At 37.7% G+C, this 26,961-nt stretch overlaps 1 protein-coding gene across 2 annotated transcripts in view; it reads right to left on the minus strand.

Annotated features, from left to right (window-relative positions):
- LOC115630405 (transcriptional regulator ATRX-like) overlaps nt 1–25,245 on the minus strand; it is a 154,571-nt gene extending 129,326 nt beyond the window's left edge. Inside the window, exons 1-5 of one of the 2 annotated variants that reach the window (XM_030526935.1) lie at nt 25,183–25,245; nt 23,817–25,092; nt 23,587–23,755; nt 8,696–9,538; nt 8,464–8,633 (exon numbers count right to left, since the gene is read on the minus strand). In XM_030526935.1, the coding sequence (XP_030382795.1) occupies nt 8,464–8,633; nt 8,696–9,538; nt 23,587–23,755; nt 23,817–25,066 (2,432 nt within the window). In that variant the 5' untranslated portion in view covers nt 25,067–25,092; nt 25,183–25,245. Of the gene's footprint in view, nt 1–8,463; nt 8,634–8,695; nt 9,539–23,586; nt 23,756–23,816; nt 25,110–25,182 lie in introns of those variants that run through there. The other variant, XM_030526936.1, reaches the window with a different exon arrangement.
- Nucleotides 25,246–26,961: the final 1,716 nt, after the last annotated feature.

Consider the following 26,961-nt stretch of genomic DNA (forward strand, 5'->3'; position numbering starts at 1 on the left):
TTGTTAAGAAATGTCGAGTTTCGTCCGTTAAAAAGATGAAGAGCGTGGAAGTGTATTGGCACTGCGTAATGCACAACATAATGTAGGTCTACAGAAGACTGTTTTAGTCCAATTTGGAGAAATTAATTCGGTGACGCTAGATTCTACGGCAGTCATTCATTCATACTGCAAGTTCACTAAAGCTTTTTCTGAGATTCAAAAATTCCCCTTTTAGAGTGACCAATACCCGACCCGGACTTAAAATCGATACAATGTATTTGCGGCATCTTGCCTAAACGGGTTTAAGCCAACTGAAAGCAATTTGGAACTCTAAAAGAGTTCAGAGAAGCCATTATTCGGGAATGGGCAAAATTTGACATTCAAATGCTAAAAAATTTGTGTGAATTCAACGCCAAGCTGAATAACGAAGGTGTTAAAAAAAGACGAGCAAGCCGGTCGTTCCATTTCAAATATATTTATCGTTTAAAATTCATTGTTTTGCTGTTTTTTAGGCTTAACATATAAACACTGAATTATTCCTAATTATTCCTTAATTATGTCGTTTGACAATATTTTGTTTAATTTGTTAATTATATTTTCTAAAGTTTTATGTGCTTTTTTTCTCTTTAAGTCTATTGATAATATTATATAGTTTAAGCAATAATTTGTTTTTTGAACGGTTCAGTTTTTATACTACCATATATAACAGTCGCTAGGCATCTAGGTCAAGTACCCGGGGAAATCACAAAACGAAATCCCCCCAGTGCCGAAAAAGTCAACGCCGCGAATGCAGAGCTGAATGCGGACCAAATAAGTATCGCTTCAGCCTTGGCAACCACCGCAGTAGTATGAAAATACTGCAATTCAAAGTACAAAGGCTGACTTTCAACAACAAACAGCTACCTCACATGTTCCTAATTAACAACAACTTCGATATTGCCATTCTGAAGGAAATCAAATCCGAATTTGGTATCCCAGACTACGGAAAGCCGAGGGCGGAGGGCGGATATGGTGGAGTGGGGATGTACACTTCCTACACTTATTGGGTGGTAGTGAGCCACAACTTTAAATAAACAACACAATTGCAATATACCTTTACCGAATATACAACAAATTGTTAGAAGCATTAGTGCAGACCCACAGGAATTGTTGTCAACAAAAAAACTGCTGAAGTTTCGTTACAGAATATACTAGTCCACACCGGTATCCAATGTCAACTCTGCATTCAATTTTGGTTCACGGTAGAGATCACTGTATCATCAAAAGTCCCTGTTGGTTGCGTAAAGAAAGTGCTTCAGAAGCGCGTACCAAATTCCAATCAAGTGTAGAAACTACAGTCGGGGTTTCCGACTTTGAAATACTCTGTACATATGTGTAGAATAATTAAAGAAACCAAAGAATTTAAAAAACAAGTAGAGAAAACGTGAGTTATGGAACATCAGGGAAATTGCAAAATACACATTTCCTGCGTATTCATATAAGGCATCTGGGACTAAAATTTTATACGTGAGTTATGGAGCATCAGGGAAATTCCAAAACACACATTTTCTGCGTATTCATATAAGGCATCTGGGACTCAAATTTGGTGTCCCTAGGTCTCATAGTCTCTGAGAAATAGGCGATTATACGAACGAGAAATCCCCCAAAGGGGGGGGATTGCACAGCGTACATACTTGTACATAAGGCATCTTTGTGCAAAATGTTGTGTCTCTAGGTTTTATAGTCTCTGAGATCCAGGTGTTTATACGAACAGACAGAACGCTTAACTTGACAGCTACCTTCATGGTAGCCTCTTCCATCATCGCATCCAGCGGTATACGTCCAATGGATACTCAGCCCACTCCTGAGGCTTCTGGTTTGCTGCTACAACTTCTTCTACCGCCCGTTTATTTAAAAGCCAACTGTTGGCTAAAAGCAAGCTTGACAAGTGTAAAGTCAATAGCCCAACTACTGCTACGGTTGGAACAGCCCAGGAGCACACCTACTAGGTCTTGACTCTCCAGACTTACAAACGGTACGCCGCAACAACAGGTTCGCTATTACGGACAGTAAAATCAATGCTGACCTGGATACAATGATCGACATGATGAGATTGCTTTGGAAAAATGCTCTTTAGACTTTGACAAACGTAGTTCCTGGCAGTGCACGGCCATATTCTCCCCACTCAACTTCCAACCTTTCCAACTATTTCAGCGCAAGTCCTCCTCTTTCACCTTAAAAACTAGGTAAGACGCCACCGCCACTTGTGCCCACGGACTTTGGCGACATCAATGGCCTCAAAATGATTGTCTCAACGGCAGTGGATCTATAAAAGGTACTCTTTAGCTCTAATTTGAACAGAACCATCAGAATTAAAATTCATGGGCTAATGGACTACCTTATACCATTAACAGACCCATAAGATCTAACAAACATTTAAACATTGTGCTATGATTTCTCGGAGCTGTATAATATGTGCTCATTTTGTTGCCGGTGCAATATTTGCCCTTGCAAACTGCCACGTTTTACAAGCCCGACAGTAAAATAGCCTGTACTCTCCATAAAAAAGGGAACATTAAAAAAATATATTAAAAAAATTCAATTATTTTAAAGAATTGAATTAATTAAATTAATAAAAAATATTATTATTACATACACAAAAGTTTCAGTTTTAACAGCATACATTTACATCACGTATCTATGCGTGTATATATACAGCACAAAGTTGAACCCAAGCAGCAACAACAACAACAGTTGCGGGCAGCGCTACAAGCAGAGCATGAGCAGCGATTTTATTTATGGCTATAACTATCATGATGAAACTTGGCATACGGACACATAAGCACTAACTGGATGTAACTACCAAAATTGATTTCAAAATTCCAAGAATTACGGAATTTATAAAAAAAACAGGAATTGCGGGGGAGTGGTCGGTCATTCTAGCTCCTGTACCTTCTTCTGATATCCTTGCGCTCATACAGACGGGCAGAAGGACGGACATGGCTATATCGATTCGGCTTGTCACTCTGATCAAGAATATATATACTTTGTGGGGTCTGCCACGCCTCTTGTTGCCTGTTACATACATTCGCACAAAACTAGTATAGCCTTTTACCCTTTGGGTACAGGGTTTAAAAACAATAATGTTAATGTTAGCCACATTTGTATAAAATAAATTAATATTTTACAAAAAAGTAATATTATGTACATATATCGGTCCTTGGAAATTGGACTACCATATACACATGTATACAAGCATAAATTAAATATCGACATTCTCCTAATTATTCAATTTACAAAGAAAAATTTGTGTATCCATTCACCATGCATACGGATTCGTGATGCCCATCGATACATGCCCATCTTTAGCACCTCTGCTGATCGCATTTTTACAAGCGATTTACCGTTTGTCTTAAAAGGTTGCGTCAGCTAAAAACGCTACAAATGTATTCTGAAGAATTCTGGGAGACATTAAGCGTTAAGCTTATTCCGTGAATGTATTATTGCGATTTAGAAAAGCAGAAACACGGCTTTTACCCCCCCTTTGGTAAAAGCTGGCTATGCCGTTGTGTATATGTATGTACATGCATATGAGGATAGATAGCGCCTGCACCAAAAAATAAAATGTACATTTGTATGTACATATCAACGTTGCCAGACGTTCCGATTTTTAAATAAAAATTAAATATCCCGCGCGGGACAGGCTCAAAAAGCTGACAAAGTGTAGGTGAGCACGAAGAAGTGGTTTTAGAGAACTTGGTTTATGTACAAGTATTTAACTCTGAGAAAGAATACAGAATAAACTGTGTGGTATTTTTGTAACCTTTTATTAAAGAGTAGAAGAAATAATTATGATATATGTATGTATGTATATACACATATGTGTGTATGATCATTTGTCAAATGTTGTGCAGTTGCATAAGTTGACCAAATAACGTTGCCAAATTGTACAGCTTTTAATTCTAGACATTACTTGCCTTGATCCCTTATCCCTTTCATACCATAATGTGGAAAAAAAAGGCTGTGGGAAAAAAAGGCTGTGAAAAAAGTGACAAAAAGTGCGTGAAAAGTGGCATGCATACTCATATGTACATTAAATTCAATTAAAGTTGCATGAGTGCCAGAAAAACGAGATCAGGCTACAAACCAAAGCCGACGCCAGTACCCACAGTTGCAAAGCCGAAGCCAGTGCGAGTGAGTCAGTTTATTCTAAAAGGAAAGGCGCCAGTAGTCTCAAGCCGTCAGTTTCAACGCGGTCGACGCTCACGAAAATGAATAACAAAGAGGACAAAGAAACCGTTACAAGTGAGCACGCACTGACAATATCATATGAGGCGATGTTGCCAGAAAGGTCAGAGGGAAACAGAGAAAAACAAGAGAAAATGCAAGAAGAAACGAATAGAACCGCAACACCCGAAAACAGCGTTACCATGCAACAACTAGTGCAACTATTGACCCTGAAATGCCAAACGGAAGACAGCAGCAAAGAAGAAGGCAAATTGGTGGTGAAAAGTATGTTCAGGCACGCGCCAAGATGACGCGCACAGCAGCATTGTTTTTGGAGTCTACGTTCATATACGAGTACAAATCGTTGCGTGAACAGGTGATCGATGAATTTCAACGAGGCAAACTTTGCAGTGCCGAAATTCACAAACAATTAAGTGCTCGCACAAAATGCAAAGATGAACATTTTCATGAGTATTTGTTGCAAATGAAGAGCATTGCAGCCCGTGGAGTGATGGATACTGAATCGTTAATTCGATATGTTGTGGATGGGCTAAATCTTAAAACTGATTTTAAATACAATACATCGTTCAAAGAATTGCGAGAGAAATATGAAGTTTACGAAAGTGTAGCGGAAACAAACGAGAAAGTGTACGCAGAGAGAAAACAGTTTGTACCAAACAAATACAACAACAAAAATGCAAATGTAAGGAAAGGAAGCAGCATTGTTTTAATTGTGGTGCAGTGGATCTTTTGCGCAAGGACTGCAAAGCTGAAATCAAGTGCTTTCGTTGCAATAAAACTGGGCATATGTTAACAGAGTGCACATCTTCGGCCGGCGTAAATGGTATATATGAAGCAAAGCGTCTCAGGGAGATAAAAATTAATGATGCAGTGGTCAACGCACTTGTCGACACCGGAGCAGACGTCTCAATAATGATAAAGGCAGCATTTAACAAAACCGGCGGCGCCAAATTGCAAAGCAACGTGGCTACACTTCAAGGCTTGGGCACTAACAGGATACGCCCGGTGGGTCAATTTCTAGCAGAGGTGGAGATCGACAATATGAAGGTGTTACACAAGTTCTTGGTAGTGGCTGATGGTGACATTGGATGCGACGCGCTGCTTGGGTACGACTTTCTATCAAAGTTTAATGTCACGGTGACGGCGGCTGGATTTAAGTTTTCTCCCCCTGCTGGAGAGGAGACTCAGGAGAATATTCAGATAAGTATTTATAATGTAGTTGAGACAAATACTGATCCTGAAATACCTCCTCAGTTCAAATCTGCTGTACAGTCAATGATATCCGAGTTCAAGGCGACCGAGAAGACTGCTGACTGTCCGATCGAACTCAAAATAGTTTTGGAGGACGATAGCGGCGAATCCGAAGACGAGGAGGATCTTAATAAAGAAATGGGCGAAACCGAGGATGGTGCTGGAAAACTGGACGAACAGATTTGGGGTGACAATGAAGAAGAAGAAAAAAATGAGCAGGATGAAATTAATGATGAGGATCAAGGCAAGGGCACTAAAGACGAAAAGGATGCTCATAACGATTTGGACACAAAAAATGATGCGGCCAATGATTTGATATTGATGCAATGAAAGAAAAAAACCCGCCTGAAAACTTGGAGGACTTCGAGTATAAAGTGGAGCACAGGAGTGGAGATCGTCTTAGGCACGTCGATTGTCTGAGTCGCTACCCACAGCAAGTAATGGTGGTCACGTCAGAAGTCTCAGCCCGTATAAAAGCAGCTCAAGAAAAAGATTGTATGATCAAAGCTATTTTTGAGATTCTAAGCAGCCGCCCCTATGAAAATTTTAAAATCAAAGGAGGATTGCTATTTAAGTCGATAGAAGGAACTGATCTGCTGGTTATACCAAAGTCGATGGAGCGAGAAATAATTGTCGACGCTCACAATGTTGGACACTGGGCTGTTCAAAAAACAACGCACTTGATCAGGCAAAGCTATTGGATACCACATTTGGAAGGAAAAGTTGCTCATGTTATCGCCAATTGTATTAAATGTATTGTCCACAACAAACAGTTGGGTAAAAAGGAAGACATTTTTCATCCCGTCGAGAAAGGAGGATAGCCATTGCACACATTGCATGTTGACCATCTCGGACCTATGGACGCCACAGCGAAGCAATATAAATACATTTTTGCTATAGTCGACGCATTTACTAAGTTCGTGTGGCTGTATCCGACAAAGACAACAAGCTGCGAAGAAGTTCTTAAAAAGCTCGACAGCTGGTCGGAAATCTTCGGTAATCCCAGTCGCATCATCAATGACCGAGGGTCTGCCTTTACATCTTCAGCTTTCGAGGAGTACATGAGCAAAAATGGTATCGAGCATGTTTGAAGCACCACCGGAGTGCCCAGAGGAAACGGCCAAGTAGAGCGCGTTAACGGGTCGATACTACAAACCATATCCAAGTTGTCATCAGAGAGTCCTGAAAAATGGTTTAAATTTGTGGCTAGAGTACAGAAGGTCATAAACAGCACCATTCATGTATCAACGAAGAAGTCGCCATTCGAACTCATGTTTGGCGTAAAGATGAGAACTACGGCCGAAAATGAGGTGTTGTAACTGATGGAAAAGGAGATATGCGACAACTTTGATGAAGAAAGGCAGAAAATAAGACAAGCAGCGAAAGAGGACATACAGAGAGCACAGGAAAGATACAAAAAGCAGTTCGATAAAAAGCGGAAGAACGAATATGGTTATAAATTGGATGACCTAGTCGCAATCCGCCGAACACAATTCGTAGCTGGGAGAAAAAATTAACGTAACGGGCGATATGAAGTGCGCAAGGCTGCAGACGTCGAAGGGCCGAACAGCACTGCAACAAGTTGCGATAATATGCGGCTTTGGCGCTATATCGCAGATAACGAAGACTCGTGGGAAGATGGGAAGGCAGGATAGTGAGAATGGCGGAACACCTAGAAGCAGCATCGCCATCAGTACTCGATACTCATTTTGGTTGTAAGCAGTCAGTAGAAATGTACTTAGTTATCAGTAGTAAGATGTCAGCCGCACTACAAACACAGTCGTCAGCCGTAAAGAAAGAAGCAGAAGTCAGCAGTCAGAAGAAGAAGCAGAGAGAAGCCGTCAGAGAAGTCAGCCGTCGAACCAGAGTGCATTAGCTGCATATGCTAATATTCGCCATCATCATTTTACATTATATTCCTAATTTAAACTATATCATATATCTCGGTATCGTTATCAATAATAAACATTGCATGATACACAAGATCACATACATAGTATTTATTGTACCTTATGGCCAGCTCTCGAATCGTACCAAAGTAATTTGCTATTTGGGAAATTAAGTCTTTAGAAACTTTAGAGTGTCGGAAGAGAAATAGCATATAGTAAATAAACGTATAATTGGAAGCACAAATACTGCTAGTGTATGTATATAAGCATGTGTGTATGCTCACTAAATGTTGTGCAGTTGCATAAGTTGACCAAATAACTTTGCCAAATTGCCTATCATACTATACACATAAATATACATATTGTATGGGCATTTCATGCCTTTATACTTAAGTATAGATTTAAGTTTGTTGAAATAATCTGAATTGTAGATATAAGTTGTTTGAATTATTATTGAATTGTAGACTTAAGCCGTTTGTAAGTAATTAATTGTAAGCGCTCATAAATGTTAATTTGTAATAACAGCTGTTTATGTTAGTCTCTTGGTCGCTGTTAAGTTAATGTCCACATTATGTTATGCGTATGCTAAGCCTTGCATGGCTAGCAATAAAGCTCTTGAAAATTGGAAGTCGATTTGTGCAGATTATTTTATTTTGTTTCGGTGCTCTTCGGTGCATACATAAGCCAGTGCGTTCGTGCATATAAGTACAAGGGTTACTTATACATCTTTGGTTGGATTGTCGCGACGAGGGACCCCTTCACTTTTGCCTACCGGCAACTTTGGATGATCTGAGCGATCACATATATACATGCATACATATAACAATACATAGTATTTATTGTACTTGATGCCCTAGATCTCGAATCATACCAAAGTAATTTGCTATTTGGGATATGAACTCTTTAGAAACTTTAGAGAGGGTCGGAAGAGAAATATCATATAGTAAATAAACTTATAATTGTAAGCACAAATACTGAGTCAGCGAAGACGTGCCTGCAGTAACACGTATAAAATTTGATCATAATAATACACCTGTTTTTACACGGTCTTTTTTTACACAAGTGCATAACATTTGAAAATGTATTATAATTGTAAAGCATTAAATTTAATACTTACGATGAGTCTGGAAATGCAAATATCTTTATGTAAGTTTTTCGCCTTAGTGGACCAAGCCATCGTTGTAGTTCATCTGCCCAATTCATAACTGTACTCTTGGGACAAAGTACTAATACTTTGGTTGTATTTAATTCTTTGTAAGAAATAACTGTGTGAATTAGGGCGATTAGCTGTGGATACAAATTTGTTATCGCTTTGTATTTGAGAAAAACAATATTTAACAGATATTTACCTGGAGTGTTTTTCCTAATCCCATGCAATGAGCTAAGATGCACCCCGATCCAGTGTTTTTTTTTGAATGATCAATCCCACCATAACAAGAGTCATACATAAACTTAACTCCGTCTATTTGATGAGGTTTTAAATGTTTAACTATATCGTTGTCTACCTTAATAAATGTTTTCGTATTTTCTAGATAATCGAGTATGAAATCTGTTTTCTCTAAGCTTTCAGAAAATTTTTTTATTGCCTTAGAAAGTCTCGATTGCTTTTTGTCAAGCCTGCGTATTCTGTCACTTTCCAATTTTTGAGCAACTCTTGTTTCATTTGCAAGTTGGTCCATGCGTAACATTGGTTTTATGAATCTTGACTTCTCTTCAACAGGCTCTACTTCGATTGGTTCATCATCTGAATATTCACTTTCCGAACTAAGAATTATTTCTTCACTTTTATTTCTGCTTTCAGCTTCTGCAAGCATTATTTCTAAGGACTTTGGCTTTGATCTTTTCATGTGAATAAAACTTTCATTCCATAGTTCATCATTTCCGTCTAAGCACTTTTCCAACATTTTTTTTTGTTCAATTTGCAATTGATTGCTGCCTTTGGTATCATCTATCTTGTTAACTTCATTTACATCATGCTCGTGTTTATTGGATTCAAATTTGTCTAAGAATCTGTTCACAATATCTCGCTTGCATTCACTTTCCTCAGAAGACGATTCCATGGAGAGATTATAGTTGCTGTCACTTTGATCAGACAATCCAGAGTCGCTGTTTGATTCATTTAAAAGCTGAAGCTTTACTTGCTCATTATAACGTGAAAGATACTGATTCTCAGTCAGTAATTCATCTGCAACCTAAGAAAATGTAAAATATAGTCTTTAAATTACGTATGTATGGAATGTATTTTGTATTTGGGTGTCATGTCAAAATTTGAAGACGGACAAGTGATTTATTATACGCTATACCTAAAAGGTACAAGAGTATATTATATTAAGTTAGAAATGTAACAGGCAAAAGGAGGCGTGGCAGACATCACAAAGCTTATATATTCTTGATCAGCATGACAAGATGAGTAGATCTATGTCTGTCTGTCCGTCCGTATGAACACCTGGATCTCAGAGACTATAAAAGATACATACACGTACGATGTGCAAGTTTGTTTTTTTTTTGGCCAGGTCAGGTTCATGCACGCATCTTCATACCACAGCTGATTTTCGCTTACATTCATAATTCATGTGGGCTTGTTACCTTGTGTGTACTTGAAGAGTGGAGAATTTGACTTGGAAGACAAGCCTAGTATCTTCCAGAAGAAGAGCAGAGTTCAGCGCTGTCCAAACCCTTTCAAAATCGTAGAACAGCTTAATGTTATAGAGCGATACCGTAAAGGCTGAAAAGATGAGATAAACGCGAAGCTCCAAAAGCTCCAAGCCCAGACCTTGTAGAGTAGTTCAAAAAAACGGTGAATGAGATAAAAATCGGGTGGACACGAGCTGGAATAGCTAGGATCAGGTCATTTCCAAACTGGGTGCAAAGAGCCAGAGAGGAGTAGTCTATGCATGAAGTGCGGTAAGCACATAAAATACTTGTAAAAGAGTGAATAAATGATGATAAATTGCTGTGCATGCGTATACGCTGGACGTGAGCATGTTGGGCACTTAACGGGCTCCAGAAGATGCCCTGAACATGAACCTATGCGCTAATGAAAGTACTACAAGCAAATATGCACAGGAGTGCAACTGCATTCTCGCTCATAGAGCATATCGTGCTCGACAGAGACGCACATACTGTCACTGTCACCAACTGGTTCGAAGACATAACAGGCACCGCAACAATATGGCTACCTACCAAAAAAGTACGATTCGAAGCCAGAATGACCTATTGGGCATAGCTACAACATGCTGCCACTAAAGCCGCCAAAGTGACCGATACTCTAAGCAGACTGATGGCAAAGGTGGGCTGCCCGGTGCAAATAAGCGCAGACTAGTGATGGTAAGAACCAACTGAATTCTGCCCTATGGGCGCGAGATCTGGCGGAAAAGCCCTTCTTGGGGTGGAACGAACTGGCGCACTATGGTTGACTTCTGCGTTTCGCACGGTCTCGGAGTGATTCCCCACGACTTACTAGCACTGGCGCGAAAAAATAAATGGGAACCGAAGAGGGACAACATCCCGAGAGAGAGCGAGACCGATCTAAGGCGCCGAATTCTAGTTGACAAAATGCTTCACAGCGAAGAGAACGCAATAGCCAAATTTGCCGAAGGCATTCTGAGAGGGAAGAAAGGAGACCTGGATGTTGGCATAACGAGAGTAATCCGAGAAGCTAATGGATAAGGAAACGACACTGTTCACAGAAAAAACAAGACAAAGACGAGAGAGACGAAGAGAAAACAAAATCTTTGGCAGCTTGGACGTGGGTATATTAATGAGAGGAGTAATGAAGTAATGCGAATGCGTTCCCGAATTAGGTGTATTTCGTTTAATTCATCAACTGCATGTATGTATTTTGTTTTTGAAGGCTCTATGTGCCACTATGTGTCCACCGCTATTTTAATGTACCCTCGTGCAGCAATATTTTGTGAAATATGACCATTAGGAGAAAAGAAAGTTTATTTACATTTCAGAATGTACCGTTCGGTAGCTGAATTTTGTTCACCTTTATAATTTCAATTTCGCCAGCTGGTTTACTTGGAGTTAAGTTATTTGCGTTTCGTCACACAATGCCTTGCCGATACAGCAAACAAAACCCTCACCTTATGTGTATAATTTTAATAAAGTTCAGCGGCAAGCTGAACAGGCAGAAGGCGTGGCAGACCTCACAAAGTATATATATTCTTGATCGGCATGACAAGGCGAGTCGATCTAGCCCTGTTTGTCTGGTGATCGCAGAGACTATAAGAGCCTATATAGGAGACACAAAATGTTGCACAAAGATGGCTTATGTGTGTACGCTGAGCAAGTTTGTGTTATTTTTATTTTATTTTATTTTGGAAAATACTTTCAGTTTGTTATTATGAGTCCGTGTGCCAAGTTTCATAATGATAGGCCGATTTAACAGAAAGTTAATTTTTTTATTTATTTTTTATCAAATCTTCGCTCTCGGTAATATAGTTATTTAATTAATTACAATTAATTATTTTAATAAAGGCCCTAACTGTTATTGCTGGGTGGAGAGGTCTCTTCACCGGAGTCGTGTATGGTTAGCCTGCCAAGTTAAATTAAACTTGTGCAGGCAAGTCTATTTGGATGGTCCCGAAGCTTAAGCTGGTACATTGCTTTCACCTTGGCAATTTCATCTTTAACAGATCCCACATTTAAATCTTTCCGGATACTTTTATTCCGTTTGTACCTGGGTGCCCCATGGTTCTTCTATTGCGATCTCTAGATTATCTCTAAATTACTAATGGAAGCGTTTCTCCATAGTTCAGAGCCATATGTCCAAATTGGTTTGAGAACTGCCTTTTACAAAACTACTTTGCACTCCAGTTTTAGTGATGAACGCACGTTTATAAGCCAATGTAAATTACTAGCTTTTAATTTCAGTTGATTTCTCTTCGCTTCGATGTGTTTACGCCAAGCAAGCCGACTATCTAAATGGATACCAAGGTATATTACTTCGGTTTTTTGTTAATGTTGATGTGGTTTACAGACAATAGAGGACAGGTTTGTCTGTTTAGGGTAAAGGTGACACGAGGTGAGATGATAAGAGCTCTGTGGCTTAGTATCATCCGTAAATGTCAAAATTGTTGTATGAATGTTTGTCAGTATATCTGCTGTGTATATGATATACAGTGTCGGTCCAAGAACGCTTCCTTGGGGTACGCCAGCTTCAATTGGATGGTATTCAGAAAGGAAATCTTTGTATCTAACTGCTGGGAGTAATATTTTCGGAGCGACATCCAGAAAAACAGCGGAGCAAATTGGTGCATTGGGATTGCACTGTTGGTGTGTAGGTGCTGTTTAATGCGATTCAGGAGCAGTTTTTCGAATATCTTCGATAGGCACGGCAGGGGACTGATAGGTCTATATGATGATGGCTGAGACTTGTCCTTTCCGGCTTTATGGATCATTGTGATGACGGATTTTCTCCACTGCTGAGGATAATAGCCCCATTTCATCATGCTGTTGAAAATGATGGTGAGCGAAAATACTGCACAGCTCGGCAATTCAATGATCATTTTGGGGGAAATTAAATCGTTGCCCAGCGCTTTTTTTTGCTTTGAGGGTATCGTTTGCTGTTTGGGGAGAGTTGTTCCATGTAGTCCATTTGAGCTCGGTGTTTCTCATCTTGTAGGGCTTTGCTGCGCAGTAGATGGTTGGCCATTTTCAATCGCGCCTTTGATTCAGGTGGTCAGTGCGCTTGTCACTCGCGCCGAAGTCTTTTCTTATTTCGTGCCAGCTCTTCAATATGCCTGGGTACACGACTGCATTGGTAAAGTTTATAAGCTGTGATTTATGGAGTGGAATGTTTTGCCGCCAGTGACATTACAGTGACACTAATGCTTCAACTGAGGTATCTATGTCATCTCTACAGTAAATGCTTGAGCAGTCATCAATAAGGGACCCTGTATTTAACCCAATTTGTTTTTCTAGAAGGTAGAAAGTGTGGGCGTTCCGAGTACTGTGGATGTAACAGTAAAATCTATCAAGTCAGGCTGATTTGGATCTGTGGGCCAATATTTAGGCCAGCCCGGAGAAATAAGTCAAGCTTGTTTCGTGGTGTTATTATAGCGATATATAGTTGTCTTCCTTTTGGGTTGATGAGTCGGGATCCCCATTGTGTGTGTTTGGCATTGTATTCACCAGCTGCTATAAACCGGTCACCTAACAGGTCGAAGAATTTTGCAAATACTTCTTCAGAAACAGAGAAGCGCGGTGGGCAGTATACTGCGGACAGGCTTATGTAGCTGTTTTGAGTTTCGATTTGAATTGTTGTGGCCTGTAGATAAGTTATAGAAAATGATGGCAACGGATAGTGCCTGATGCGACGCTTTATCAGGAGACCAGTACCTCCATGAGCCTTACCATCGGGGTGATTTATTGCGAAGAAGAAAACCATTGAGAATGATTGAAAATTGAAAATGATTTGTGTTCGTTAGATGAATCTCTGATATGAGCATGGCGTCAATGTTGTGTTGATCGGGGAACTGCAATAGCTCGCATTAGTGCTGTGAAATGCCATTCGCATTCCAGAAACATATTTTTAGTGCAGTACCACTCATAGCTTCGACTAGTAAGGACGTGAAACTACCAACCGCGAGCGAACCGTGTGCTTATCAGTTAAAACCAAAAACAATTCTTCACAAACAAACAAACAAACAACCGCACAAAGCTAAATTTGAAAAAAATCCAAAACCAAAAATACAGCAGAACAGTTACAAAAACCAAAAACTCAGTAGGGCTCCTGCCCTGTTACACTAACAATGTCTCGACCACCAGACTTAAATAGTCTTTTGACGAACAAAAACAACAACAATAACCCAAAATACATCACAATCACTAGAACCGACCAACCAAACAACAAAACATTTAAAAAAGTAAATCCATTTGTAATTAAAAAAGTGATCGACTACCAGTGCAACGGAGAAGTTGACAATTGTAAAAAAACAAGAGGTACCGTTGTTAATCAAAACAAAAAACACTATGCATGCACAAAGACTATTGAAACTAACTTCTTTCACCGACTTTCCTGTCACAGTAAGCGAGCACAAAACACTAAACTTCTCTAAAGGTGTAATCTATTCGAACGAACTTCGCAACATCGATGAAGCAACAATGTTGGAAGAGCTACAAGCACAAAATATTGTAGAAGTGCGGAAAATAATGAAAAAGGAGAACTTCATACTCAAAGAAACCGGCCTCACCGTACAAACTTTTGCATCCCTAACAATTCCGCAAACTATAAGGATAGGATATGAAAGAATCCAAGTTCGCCCTTACATACCTCTCCATCTCAGATGCCACAATTGTCTGAAATTTGAAAACTCATCTACCAATTGCAAGAGCCCTACAGCATGCACTAACTGCTCTGCGGAACAACACCCAACCGAAGATGAAGCCTGTACCAAAACAACCACAGTCCGTTCCATAAAAGATGCCTAGCCTTTGTAAATCAAAAAGAACCTACAACAATAAAAACAATAGAAAAGGTAGACCACAAAACCGCCCTCTCAATATATAATTCCCGCCACACCTATCATCCATATGCAAAAGTCGTCACAGAACAACAAGCTAAACCATCCACAAACCATTGCTCGAAACCCACACATACAACATCATCTACCCAAATCATCAAACCATCGAATCCCACATTGTCTTCGCAACAAAAACAAAACAGCCAAAAGAAAGAAGTACCACATCCTACGAAGATATATATGATACAATCATGGATACAATCCCATCCACAACCGAAAAACCAACAGCAAACCTCTCCACTCAACTCACAGAAGACCTTAAACTTAGAATTTATAGTAATAAGCAAAACTCTCTTTCCAAACCTCTTAAATCCAAGGATAAAAACGAACAAAAGCATAAAAACTTCTAATTTATCTTATTCTTCAAAATCATTAAAACAAAAAACAAAAAAAAAACTCTCCTTAAACACAAAAAAAAAAAAAAAAATTTTATAATTGTTAAAAGTCCTGAAATGGAACTTAAATGGTTATTTAAATAATTATAATAAGTTGCAAATCCTCATAAAAAACCAAAACCCTAAAATAATCTCTTTACAAGAGACACACCTGTATACTACACATAACATACCCATCCCAACTACACACTCTACCACAAAAACACATTGACAAACGGTTACGGAAGAGTGGCACTTCTTGTACACAGCTCCATAGAACAACAACAAATCAACATCAACACTTCGGATTTCGACATAGTAGCAGTAACAATACATTCTAAAATAAAGTTCACAATAATCTCATCGTATATTCCACCACATAAGCCTTTTTCAATAAATAACCTTAGAAACACCTTTAATAATGTCACACCACCATTATTAATAACAGGTGATTTCAATAGCTGGTATACAAACTAACAATCTCAGAGGTAACACAATTTATCTCTATATATATAAAACAGTTTGTCCTGACTGACTGACTGATTGGCAATCAACGCACAGCCCAAACGGTAAGAGCTAGGAAGCTGAAATTTGGACACAAGATCCCTCTTATAGTGAAAGTGAGCACTAAGAAGGGGTTTCGGAAAATTCGAGCTCCAAAGGGGGGAAAACGAGCTCCAACGTTTGTATGAAAAATCTACAATTTTTATCCGATTAACTTCAAACTTAGTTTGTATATTCTCAAAAAGAATACAAAAAAAACTGTATACTTGGATTTTCAATATTTTTCCTGCGGCCTGAATAATAATGATTTTCCGGTGGAAAATTCGGTAAAGGAAAAGCTATGTGCAATCAACGCACAGCCCAAACGGTAAGAGCTAAGAGGCTGAAAATTGGACACATGTTGTCTTCAGTGGTGTAGGTGAGCACTAAGAAGCAGTTTTGGAAAATTCGAACTCCAAAGGGGGGAAAACGGGCTCCAACGTTTGTATGAAAAATCTACAATTTTCATCCAATTAACTTCAAACTTAGTTTGTATATTCTCAAAAAGAATACAAAAAAAACTGTATACTTGGATTTTCACCATTTTTCCTGGGGCATGAAAAAAGGGGGGTTTTCCGTGGAAAAATTGAAACACAATCAACACCCCACAGCCCAAACGGTAAAAGCTAGGAAACTGAAATTTGGGCTCAAGTATCCTATCATGGTGTAGATGCGCACTAAGAAGGGATTTTGGAAAATTCGAGCTCCAAAGTTTGTTTGAAAATTCTGCATTTTTGAATCGATCAACTTTAAATTTAGGTTTTATAATCTATAAAAGAATACAAACAAAACTGCATACTCGGTTTTTCAAAATTTGTGTTGGAGCTTGAATTATTGGGGTTTTAATATTTATTCATTTTTTCAAATGAAAAGTTTGTGTTATAAATTTTGTCAGATCGATTTCAAATTTGGGTAATATAATCTACGTAACTAAAATTACAACTTTGCATTTAACGATTTTTAAAATATGCATTTTACAAATGCAGGTAGAACAAACAATACAAAATATCAAACAGTTGGGGACAACTAAGTATACATACGCACACACACACAGACATACATACAAGCAGCTGTTCGTGTAGTTGCGTGTAAACGGTTGAAGTAGCCAAAGCCAAATGTGAGACACTAATGTGTGAATGTTCATTTGTACACATGTATGTACATACATACATACATATGTATGTACAAAAGTACATTCGTCTTGCACTGACAGGGCAAGAAATGTTAATTAATTAAAAATTATTAACATTATAACATAAACATTTTTATGCTATTTTTTCTTAGTTTAGTTTTCTATGGTTTCAAATCAAAATTTTTAAAACAACAACAACAACTTCAAGTTATTGGCTCGCAAATCTTCTTTCGTTTTGATCATTTACGCCTGTTCATTACATACGCAAAATGCCAAAAGTTTACAGTTACAGTACACATACAAATAAATTTGTATGTATGTATGTGTACAGTGTACAATCGAATACAGTATTATAATCAATAACTCTCAAACGATGTTTTTCGATGTATTTGTATTCGACATGTATTACGATATATCAACACAAGTATCGATATTTTCGATATATCGCATTTAATTTTATTATTGAGGTTTTAATATTTATTCACTTTTTCAAATGAATAGTTTGTGTTATAAATTTTGTCCGATCGATTTCAAATTTGGGTAATGTAATCAACATACCTATATCAACAAATTGGCATTCAACGATTAAAATATAGCAATATGTTTTTTACTTGCTATATATCAAATATCAAATAGTTGGGAACAGTTCGTGTCTATGTGTGCCCATGCATACATACATATGTAAAAGCATATGTATCTATGCCTGTATATGTATGAAGCATGTAAATACAAAACAACAACAACAACTTCAAGTTGTTGGCTCGCTCATCTTCTTTCGTTTTGACCATTTAATGTTAATTGCAAAGGCAAAACGCCGAAAGTTTACAGTTACCGTCGCTAAGCAACGACTGCGTATGCGATAGTAAAGCAGAAACCGAATAACGGAGCTACGCATATTCTGCTTCGCATTGCGGGCAGATGTATGTATGTATATGATTTGTTCTTATCGATCTCAATAAATAATTAGATTTTATTATTTAAATATTCTGCTTATTGCATTCAAACTTCGATATTTTGATGGTATCGGTGGCTTCAACTATCGAAAGTTTTACTCTAGCAAATTGAGATGAGAATTGTCAGTGCTTTTTGATCGTGGCTCATCGCTGCACGGCATTGACACGAGTGCCGTGTTTCATATTCCGAGTTTGTGCGTGACCGTATTGACTCAAATGTGAATTTAAAATTAGGATATACCCTTATAATTATTCCCCTTTTTTGCACATAGTCTATCTTAAAACGTTGCGCTATCTCTATATATAAAACAGTTTGTCCTGACTAATTGGTGATCAACGCACAGCCCAAACGGTAAAAGATGAAATTTGGACTCAAGTATCCTTTCATAGTATCCATCATAGTGTAGGAGCACACTAAGAAAGGCTTTTGGAAAATTCTAACTCCAAAGGGGGGAAAACGAGCTTTAAAAAATATTAGTTATAGTGGTCATGTTCGTTTAAAGAAATAGTTTGGCAAGAACAAAAATGTAACGGACTACTGAACAATTTTTTGTCAAGAACAGAAAATGTTCATTTAAATACCTTAAATGCCTTCCTACTGGTAACTTATAAGGTGAAAACATATGGGTAGGTTATGCACACACAAAATAAATACAATTGGAAACATTATATTGAGCCGGGTTAAGACGGGCAATACCTGCTAGTAAATTTATAAACCAATCTTCCCTTTCTACTCTCAATGATGGCTCCCCTACACACTTCACAACACATCACACATTCACAAACATCGATCTCACCATAGCATCCCACGACCTCGCTCTATACATAAAATGGAACATAAGCAATTATCTCTCAGGAAGCGACCACTTCCCCATCCACTTAACAATATTCCAAGAAAATAGACCAAGTAAACCCACCTTCAAAACCAAATTTAATTTAAACAAAGCCAACTGGTCACTGTTTCAAAAACTCACAGACAAATACTCAAATGTAAAACAACCCAGCCAACAAATTAAACAAGAAACAGCAAACATAGTCAGAATAATTTTACAAAGTGCATATCAATCCATTCCACAGAGACACATATTATCATGCAAGAGAGGTCCCATGGTGGGACAAATCTCTACAACAGCTCAAAAATAAGAAAAATGCAGCCTGGTTGAGGCTTACTCAACAGGAATATTAGTACGGAAAACATCCTTACCTACAAAAAATCTAATGCCAAGCTCAAGCGTGAGCTCAAAATTAAAAAACGTAACGCAGAAATAAATCCGTCCACTCCCACATCGAAAATTTGGTCCAACATCAACAGATTTGGTGGCCTAAATACCCTTCACGATATCCACTGCCTTGTCAATCCGTACAACTCCACACAAAAAATAGTAAACAAAACCGAAATAGCCAATACTTTATGCGAACATTGGTCAACCGCATCCTCAGATAACAACTTCCATCCAGAATTTAGATACCACAAAACAAACTCCTGCCATACTATAAGCCACACCCCATCACCCGTAGCCATGAAACTTGAAAACGATGTGACTCTTCTTGAGCTTAAAGCCGCACTTAATCAACTTAAAGGGAAAACACCTGGGAGAGATCGTATTAGCTACCCCATGCTTAAAAATTTGTCCCCCGCCGTTGAAAGACGACTACTCAATCTATTTAATGATATTCTAAATGGGCATATCATTCAACAATTTAAAATCAGCAGCGTCATATCCATACTAAAACCTAACACTGATAAAACCTCTATAAACTCTTACCGCCCAATATCACTAAACTCCTGCATTTCAAAAGTACTCGATAAAATTGTATCCAACCGACTTTGGTGGCTAGCTACTAACAGCCAGCTACTCGACAGCCGGCAAATGGGTTTCCGAAAGGGAAAATCGGTGTCTGACCCACTAGCCATGCTAGATTTTCAGATCACCTCGGCCCTTTCGACCAAAAATCATCTATCTGTGATCTCATTAGACTTTGCTAAAGCATTCGATAGAGTGGGAATCCACACAATAGTCGACGAACTCACCACATGGAAAATAGGACCAAAGATAATGAAATACGTAATAAACTTAACAAAACGAAAAATAATAGTCCAAACATATAATGCCCGCTCCACAACAAAACCGCTAATAAACGGAATACCACAGGGATCACCATTATCAGTAATTCTCTTCTCAATAGCATTCAATAAATTAAACAAAACAATAGCCATACACAAAACATTTCACTTTTCCGCTTACGCTGACGATTGCAATCCAACAACTTCACATTAAAAAATGAAAACTATCTGAAAATACTAGGAGTCACATTCACAAAAAACTACAAATGGAATCTACACATAGAAAACCTCGCACTATAACTCACAAACAGACTCAAAATTATTAAATGCCTATCAAGCAAAATATTTAACTGCCACACCACCATACTAATAAACATAATAAAATCGCTGATATTATTCACAACGTCGACGGAAACCATCACCTACCAACAACTTCCCCACTTCTCCTCCATTTTTACAGCAGAAATCTCAGCCATACTCGCAGCATGCAAAGTATGCAGCCAAACAAACTGGTAAATTCGCAATCTGTTCCAACTCCATATCCTCTTTAATAGCAATAGACAATATTAATAACCAAAACTACTACTCAACTACAATAAGAAATATCTTGAGTTCATACAAAAACAAATTTCTACTCATCTGGGTACCAGGACACTGTCAAATATTGGGAAACGAAATGGCAGATAAAATCGCAAAAAATGCTCTTAAACACCCACTTAAAACAGAACAGAAATTCAACGCATCAGACATACGAAAATAAATCAAACGGGAACTGAATAACCACAGCACCACGCTTTGGAACCACACCTCCCAACATTATAAGATTGTCAACCCTGAGAAAACTACAAACAACAATATACCAAGCCCGAATTTATCACGACTAGACACAATAAAACTTATGCGACTCCGACTCCGACACACGAACCTTACCCACAGCTTTATCCTAAATAAATCCCCACCACCCACATGCCCAAATTGCAACACCACAATAACCATCAACCACATACTTCTAGAGTGTACCAAACAGCAACAAGAAAGAACCAAATTCTTGGAAACAACAATAGAAAAAATTACTTCACCCAAAAACATTTATCAAACAATTGCTTTCCTTAAATCTGCGAATCCCTACAACCTGATATACAACAAATAAAAATAAGAAACGTAAATAAATCTAGACTTAAGTAAACACATTGTAAATAAGTTGACACTGATAAGCTTAAGGCCTTAGCTGCTATAGCTTAAATCACAAGCTGCTTGCAATTTACAATTGTAAGTGGAATTAACAATAATAATAATAATATTTTTAGTGAAGCCATTTAAGTAGATTTCTGTTTGATTAGCAATTCCAGAAAGAGATTTTGATTGCGCATAATATCCTCCATCTACAACAAACGATGGATGGATTGCTACCATTGTATTTGTTAGAGTTGCCAGAATTGATTTAATACCACTATGGAATTGGGATGGATTTGCAGTGGTCTGTTGGGTAGTAGTTTCTGGCCCCTGTTGCGATGTCTGACGATTCATTATTCCTGCAGTGGTTTGTTTAGAGACTGAGGCGTACGCCTCGTTGGTGTAACTTAACGCCTTACCAAAAGATACTCCAGGAATCGTAGTTGATGGTATGTACGGCAAGTTTTGTCGGATGACTGGATTTCGAGCTGCTGATTTTTATTGGCTTAGGCGACTTTTTAACTCTTTGTATATAGGGCAACCTCTATAGTTGGCAGTGTGGTTTCCCCTACAGTTTCTACATTTTTTTTTTAGCAGAGGAGTCCTCCTTATTTACAGGGCAGGCCCCATTGAGATATACATCCCCGCATGCAACACAGACTGCGCGTCGGGTATAATAGGTTTTTGGGTGTCCATATTCCTGGCAGTTTGTGCATTGGACAGGTCCATTTCGTTTGTGCGGTTCCTAATCGGTGATTTTACGGTGCAGTAGATATTGCAACTTGTAAATTGGGTGAACTTTGTTTTTATTTATAGGCATACAGTCAGGTGTCACTTCTCCCTTGAATATTGGTTGGGGAATTTTATTTCTATTTTTTATGTTCATGGCCATTGTGACTTCAAATCCCTTATCTTTAAGTCCATCTTTCATCTCGCTGACTGGAACTGTTGGCTCGATTCCTTTGATAACCACTTGTAATCCCTTACTACTTTAAAGTTGGTAGGTGTAGTAGTTCATCTTTTTATCGTCTAGGTATTTGGCCACTGATCGATAGTTATTTTCGTCATTGACTTGTATTTTAGTTTCATTTATGCTACCCCTTTTTATAGACTTAACATAGAATTTGTTTTCGCCGATTTTGGTAGTGAGTGAGTAGTGAGTTTTTAACTGATTCTGTACAATTTGCCTGACGCACGTAAATAGGTGGCGGCTTTAGTTCCTTGGTCTTAGCTGTTTCGGCGTTATCTTCTTCAGGTAAACTGAGAATCGCGAATATATTGTTTTTCAGCGCCTCAGTTGGCAAAGTGTTGTTTTACTTTTTTAGTTATTTTGGATGCGTTGTTTTTCTTAGTTGCTTGTGGGCTTAGTTTTCGTTTAATTTGCACATAGCGATCGAGCCCAGTCTGTATTAACGCTCTGCTTGCCCCCTGCGTACTTTTCGGTTGAGAGAGGGGAAGCTGGTCGCACTGTTGACAATACCGGGCGCTGGGAAACTGCCGTTGTTGTAGTTGTCGTTATTGAATTCGAAGACACAGTTGTAAGCGAAGGCAATGTGCTGGTCGTTGTTATCAGTAGCTCGTTGGTAAGAGAGAGCGTCCTCCCTCCGAGTCAGCTTGCAGTGATGCAGTTGTTTCTGGTACCGTTACCTCGGGTCAGCGTATAGTGAAGTACGCGTTGTTGTTACGAACTGCCGAGCACGAGTTTTGCTCATTTTTACTTTGTTGTTTACCGAGCTTGTGCTCTGACCCTTTGGCATTGCTTCCTTTTTTTAAACAAGATTCAGCTTTTTCACAAATAAATTTATATGGGTAACACGAGCACAGGTGCTCATGCATACCCTAAGCATCTTTTCGCGAATTAAATTGGCGTTAATTGCACTTTAATTTTGTTACACGGCGGAGCGATAAAAGAATACGTCAGACATTTACGAACGTTCACGTTAAGAAATAATCATAATAATGTAGATACATACATGCATATTCATATGCATGTATGCTTATTTATATGTTGTATAGTTGCATAAGTTCTCGCCAAATTGTACAGCTTTTAATCATACTACATAAATATACATACATATGTATGTATGTACGTATAACCATACACAGTATGTATTGTACTATATGCCCAAGCTCTCGGAACGTGACAAAGAAATTAGCTATTTGGTAGCACCTTGAGAAACTTTCGAGAGTGTCGGAAGTGAAATTGGACATTGTAAATAAACTTATAATTGTAAGCAAAAATACTTAGCCTAGCAAAGAAGGGCAAGACCTGCTAATTTCTATATAATTCTCTACTTTTAAATAAAAATGTGTCAACTCTAAGGACACAATTTGCATCATCAATTTGTTCTGGTTATTACCTGTTTTGCTATGCGTACATATAAGACGGATGATCGATTAAGTATAGGGTATTTGACAGTGGGCTATGTTGGACTGTAACATTCTACCTTGTTTAAAAAATACATACTCACATCATTACTAGTATTTTCCGGGTCATATGTTTCTTGATCATCTTCGAATAGGTCATACACTTTATCTTTTTTGCTATTCAAAATTATTGGCTTAGATCTATTTTCATTGGGCAATTTAGAATTTCTGATATGTCCATGTCTTTTATTAAGCCCACTTAAGTTTGTAAGTCTGCAACAAAACAAGAAATTAAACATATTATCATCATTGCAATCTATTTCTATGTACCAACCTTTCAATTTCTTTATCGGTATCATCATCAAGTGGTTGACGTATTTTAGATTCTTTATTTCCATTATCGCTTTCACTAGACGACTGGCGATATTTATTATTTATGATATCTAGCTTAATATATTTAGAAAGATCAATGTTATCCATATACTCTTGTATAATGGAGTTTTTTTTATCAATCTTGGGTCGAAAACGTGCTCGTATCGTTAAAGCTGAGGCGGAATGGCTGTTTTCAGCTGATGATATTCTCATAGCGCTTTCTTCATTGCTGCTTGTGGATTCCAAATTGGATGATTTATGTATATCATGAAGAATACTTCGTTCATTCAAGCTTTGGTGGCGTTTTTTAGCAAATGTGTTTGAATTGGTTTTCTGTCCTAGTTTAGCTATAGCTTTAAGTTTTCGTAATTTTTTGATTACAAATTTTTGGAAGTCACCATCTGGCTTTGAAAGATATGCGTTGCATTCTTTGTACAATTCCTTTGCAAAATCCATAGTGCATTTTAAAATTGGTTTTGAGTAAATTTCAATTTCGCTTATGTTTTTGTATAGATTTTCAAAATACTCATCATAAGTTTCAACCTCCAGGGGTTCTGAGCAGTTTTCCGGATATGAAGTACTGTCATTGTATTGCAATGTATTTAAGCTACTTAAAGAAAGATTGCGACCGGATGGAGTTGGTTCCAATATCTCACCTGCCTGAGCATTTAGCTGTGGTACATCGTTCAAATCAGCTAAAAATTTACATTTTTTTGTTTTTGAGATTTCTGACTGGAGCACTCTTATATTGTCCATGGTGCTATCAATAAAATTTGATATTTTAGGTGGAATAGTTTGCAGCGAAGTACCATTTGGAATTATTTGTTCCAAAAGTATGTCTTGCAACTTCGTTCGATCTATAAGCTCCTGAGACGTATAATTATGATCACTTAATACGTTTGACAATTGCGGTGAATGTAAATTTACACTTTCTTCTTCTGCAACGACAACATCAGTGTATTTAAGCAAGTCTCTGGAAGTAATATTATCCATATTTGGATGAGTGCTGCTCTCAAAACTTGTTTGTACTTCAATTTGAAATAGGTGGTCCATCGGCGTTTGCAAAAATGTGGTTTCAGTTATTTTTTCCAGTTCCAATGTTATTTCGCTCTTAACGAAGGGGGCCTCAACAGATTTTCTGCTAGATTCACTTAAAGTTCGCTCCCGACACTTTACTTCATTCTTTGTATAAGGTTCGGAGTGTTTGTGCATGTTTGACAATTGGGATGCTGATGCTTCTGTAAAACAATTCATTACAATATAGGCTTATTAAACCAATAATCTTAATGCAGTTTCAGTATAGATAATGAAAAATCCCCCTGTCGTACAATACAAACGAAATTTGAGCAGAACAAAATTTCACGTTCCAATTTGGAAAATAATATATTAGACCGCAAGCTGATAAACAAAGATAACCTATTAGAGATGAGAAATAAACAGTATGACTACTTTTCACGAGTACGGCCATGACACATATCACAGCAGTGACAAAATATCACCAAGCTAGGTACTTAAGTGACGGAGTGCTATTTTTGTCAGTATCTAATCATTTTTTCATGGATAATTGGTACTTTTATTAAAATCAGGGGCGCCACAGAAATTTCTTCCGCCCAAGTTTCACTTCAAACCCAATTCAGGGTGCAATAGAAATCTCTATTGAGATCTCTATTTCAAATCTCGTATGTTTTGACAGGAGATTTGATTAAAATCATTAATAAATATATTTTTCGACATAAAAAGATCATTGGAATATAAACCTTATAGTTTTTCTGAACAATCTGCATCAAAAATATTTTGTATATCCCATGTAAATATTTTTATCCCCTATACCCGTAAGGTAAAAGCGTGTATTGGGTTTGTAACAGGCAGAAGGAAGCACCTCCGAACCCATAAATTATACAGTGACGAACAAAATTATTGGCACAGTTGACATGTCTGACTTTCGCACAGTGTTTCTCCATGAAATATGGTGATATTTAAATAAAACAAATTTTATTCATATACATTGATCAATTTCCTACTAAAATTACTTTATTTCATTCATTTATATTTTTCCATTAATTTAAGAAAATTAAAAATGTAAAAAAATAGCCGTTTTCGCCTGAACATTTGTACATTTGTACATACATACATACATACATATATTATGACGAGAGTAGTCGATCTAGACATGTCCGTCCGTCAGGATGAACGCCTGGATTTCGGAAACGGTGATCGCACATTAACTGAACTTGGTATATAGAGGCTCCTAGTCCCCAGTCTATACGGGTTTATTTTATTTTTTTGATTTTACCACCCTCCCCCCGCTTTAAAATTTCGCTAATACTGACCACATTTCAAAAGCGACATAAACAAAACTTCGCGCTCATAATACACAAATATCTACTTTGGCTTTCACCTAAATCGACTAATTATAATAAAAGTTATTATGAAACTATTTGACTACGCCCACAAGTTGCATCATTAAGTTCGCTCTTCTTTTTGTTTCTGCTAAGGGCACAAATAACTCAGTGACGGAAGATAAGCTGGGTACAGGGTATTTAACTGCCGTACGCCCGAAATCAGTCAAACTTGTTTTTAAACTTATGAATAAACTAATTTAAACATTTTTTATAATTATATCCTGTACCCAAAGGGTAAAAAAGTATACTAGATTTGTGCGAATGTTTGTAACACACAGAAGGACGCGTAACTCTTCTGTATGTATTGATTTTTTTTATTTAATTAAATTAATTAATTAATTAAATTTTTTATTAATATTTTTTTTAAGGGTATTTTATTGTCGGACTTGCTCGACTGTAGTCTTCTCTCTTGTTATACTCTGTATATGAAATGTACTAGAGTATATTAGGTTTGCGCGAGGTGAAAAATGTAACAGGCAGAAGGAGGCGTGGCAGACTCCACAAAGTATATATACTTGTATTCTTGATCAGCATGACAAGACGAGTCGATCTATGTATGTCTGTCTGACAGAATGTTAAAGTTGAGCAAGCTCAACTCTTAAATAACCTGTACCTCCTACCAAAAAGAAAAAAATGAAAAAAAAATTTTTTTTTAAAATAATTAAAAAGATTGTTGCGACGCGAATGAGTATATGACATCTCATC

The sequence above is a fragment of the Scaptodrosophila lebanonensis genome, unplaced genomic scaffold (assembly GCF_003285725.1).
Source record: "Scaptodrosophila lebanonensis strain 11010-0011.00,11010-0021.00 unplaced genomic scaffold, SlebRS2 tig00001410-arrow-pilon, whole genome shotgun sequence".
Taxonomy (NCBI): Eukaryota; Metazoa; Arthropoda; class Insecta; order Diptera; family Drosophilidae; genus Scaptodrosophila; species Scaptodrosophila lebanonensis.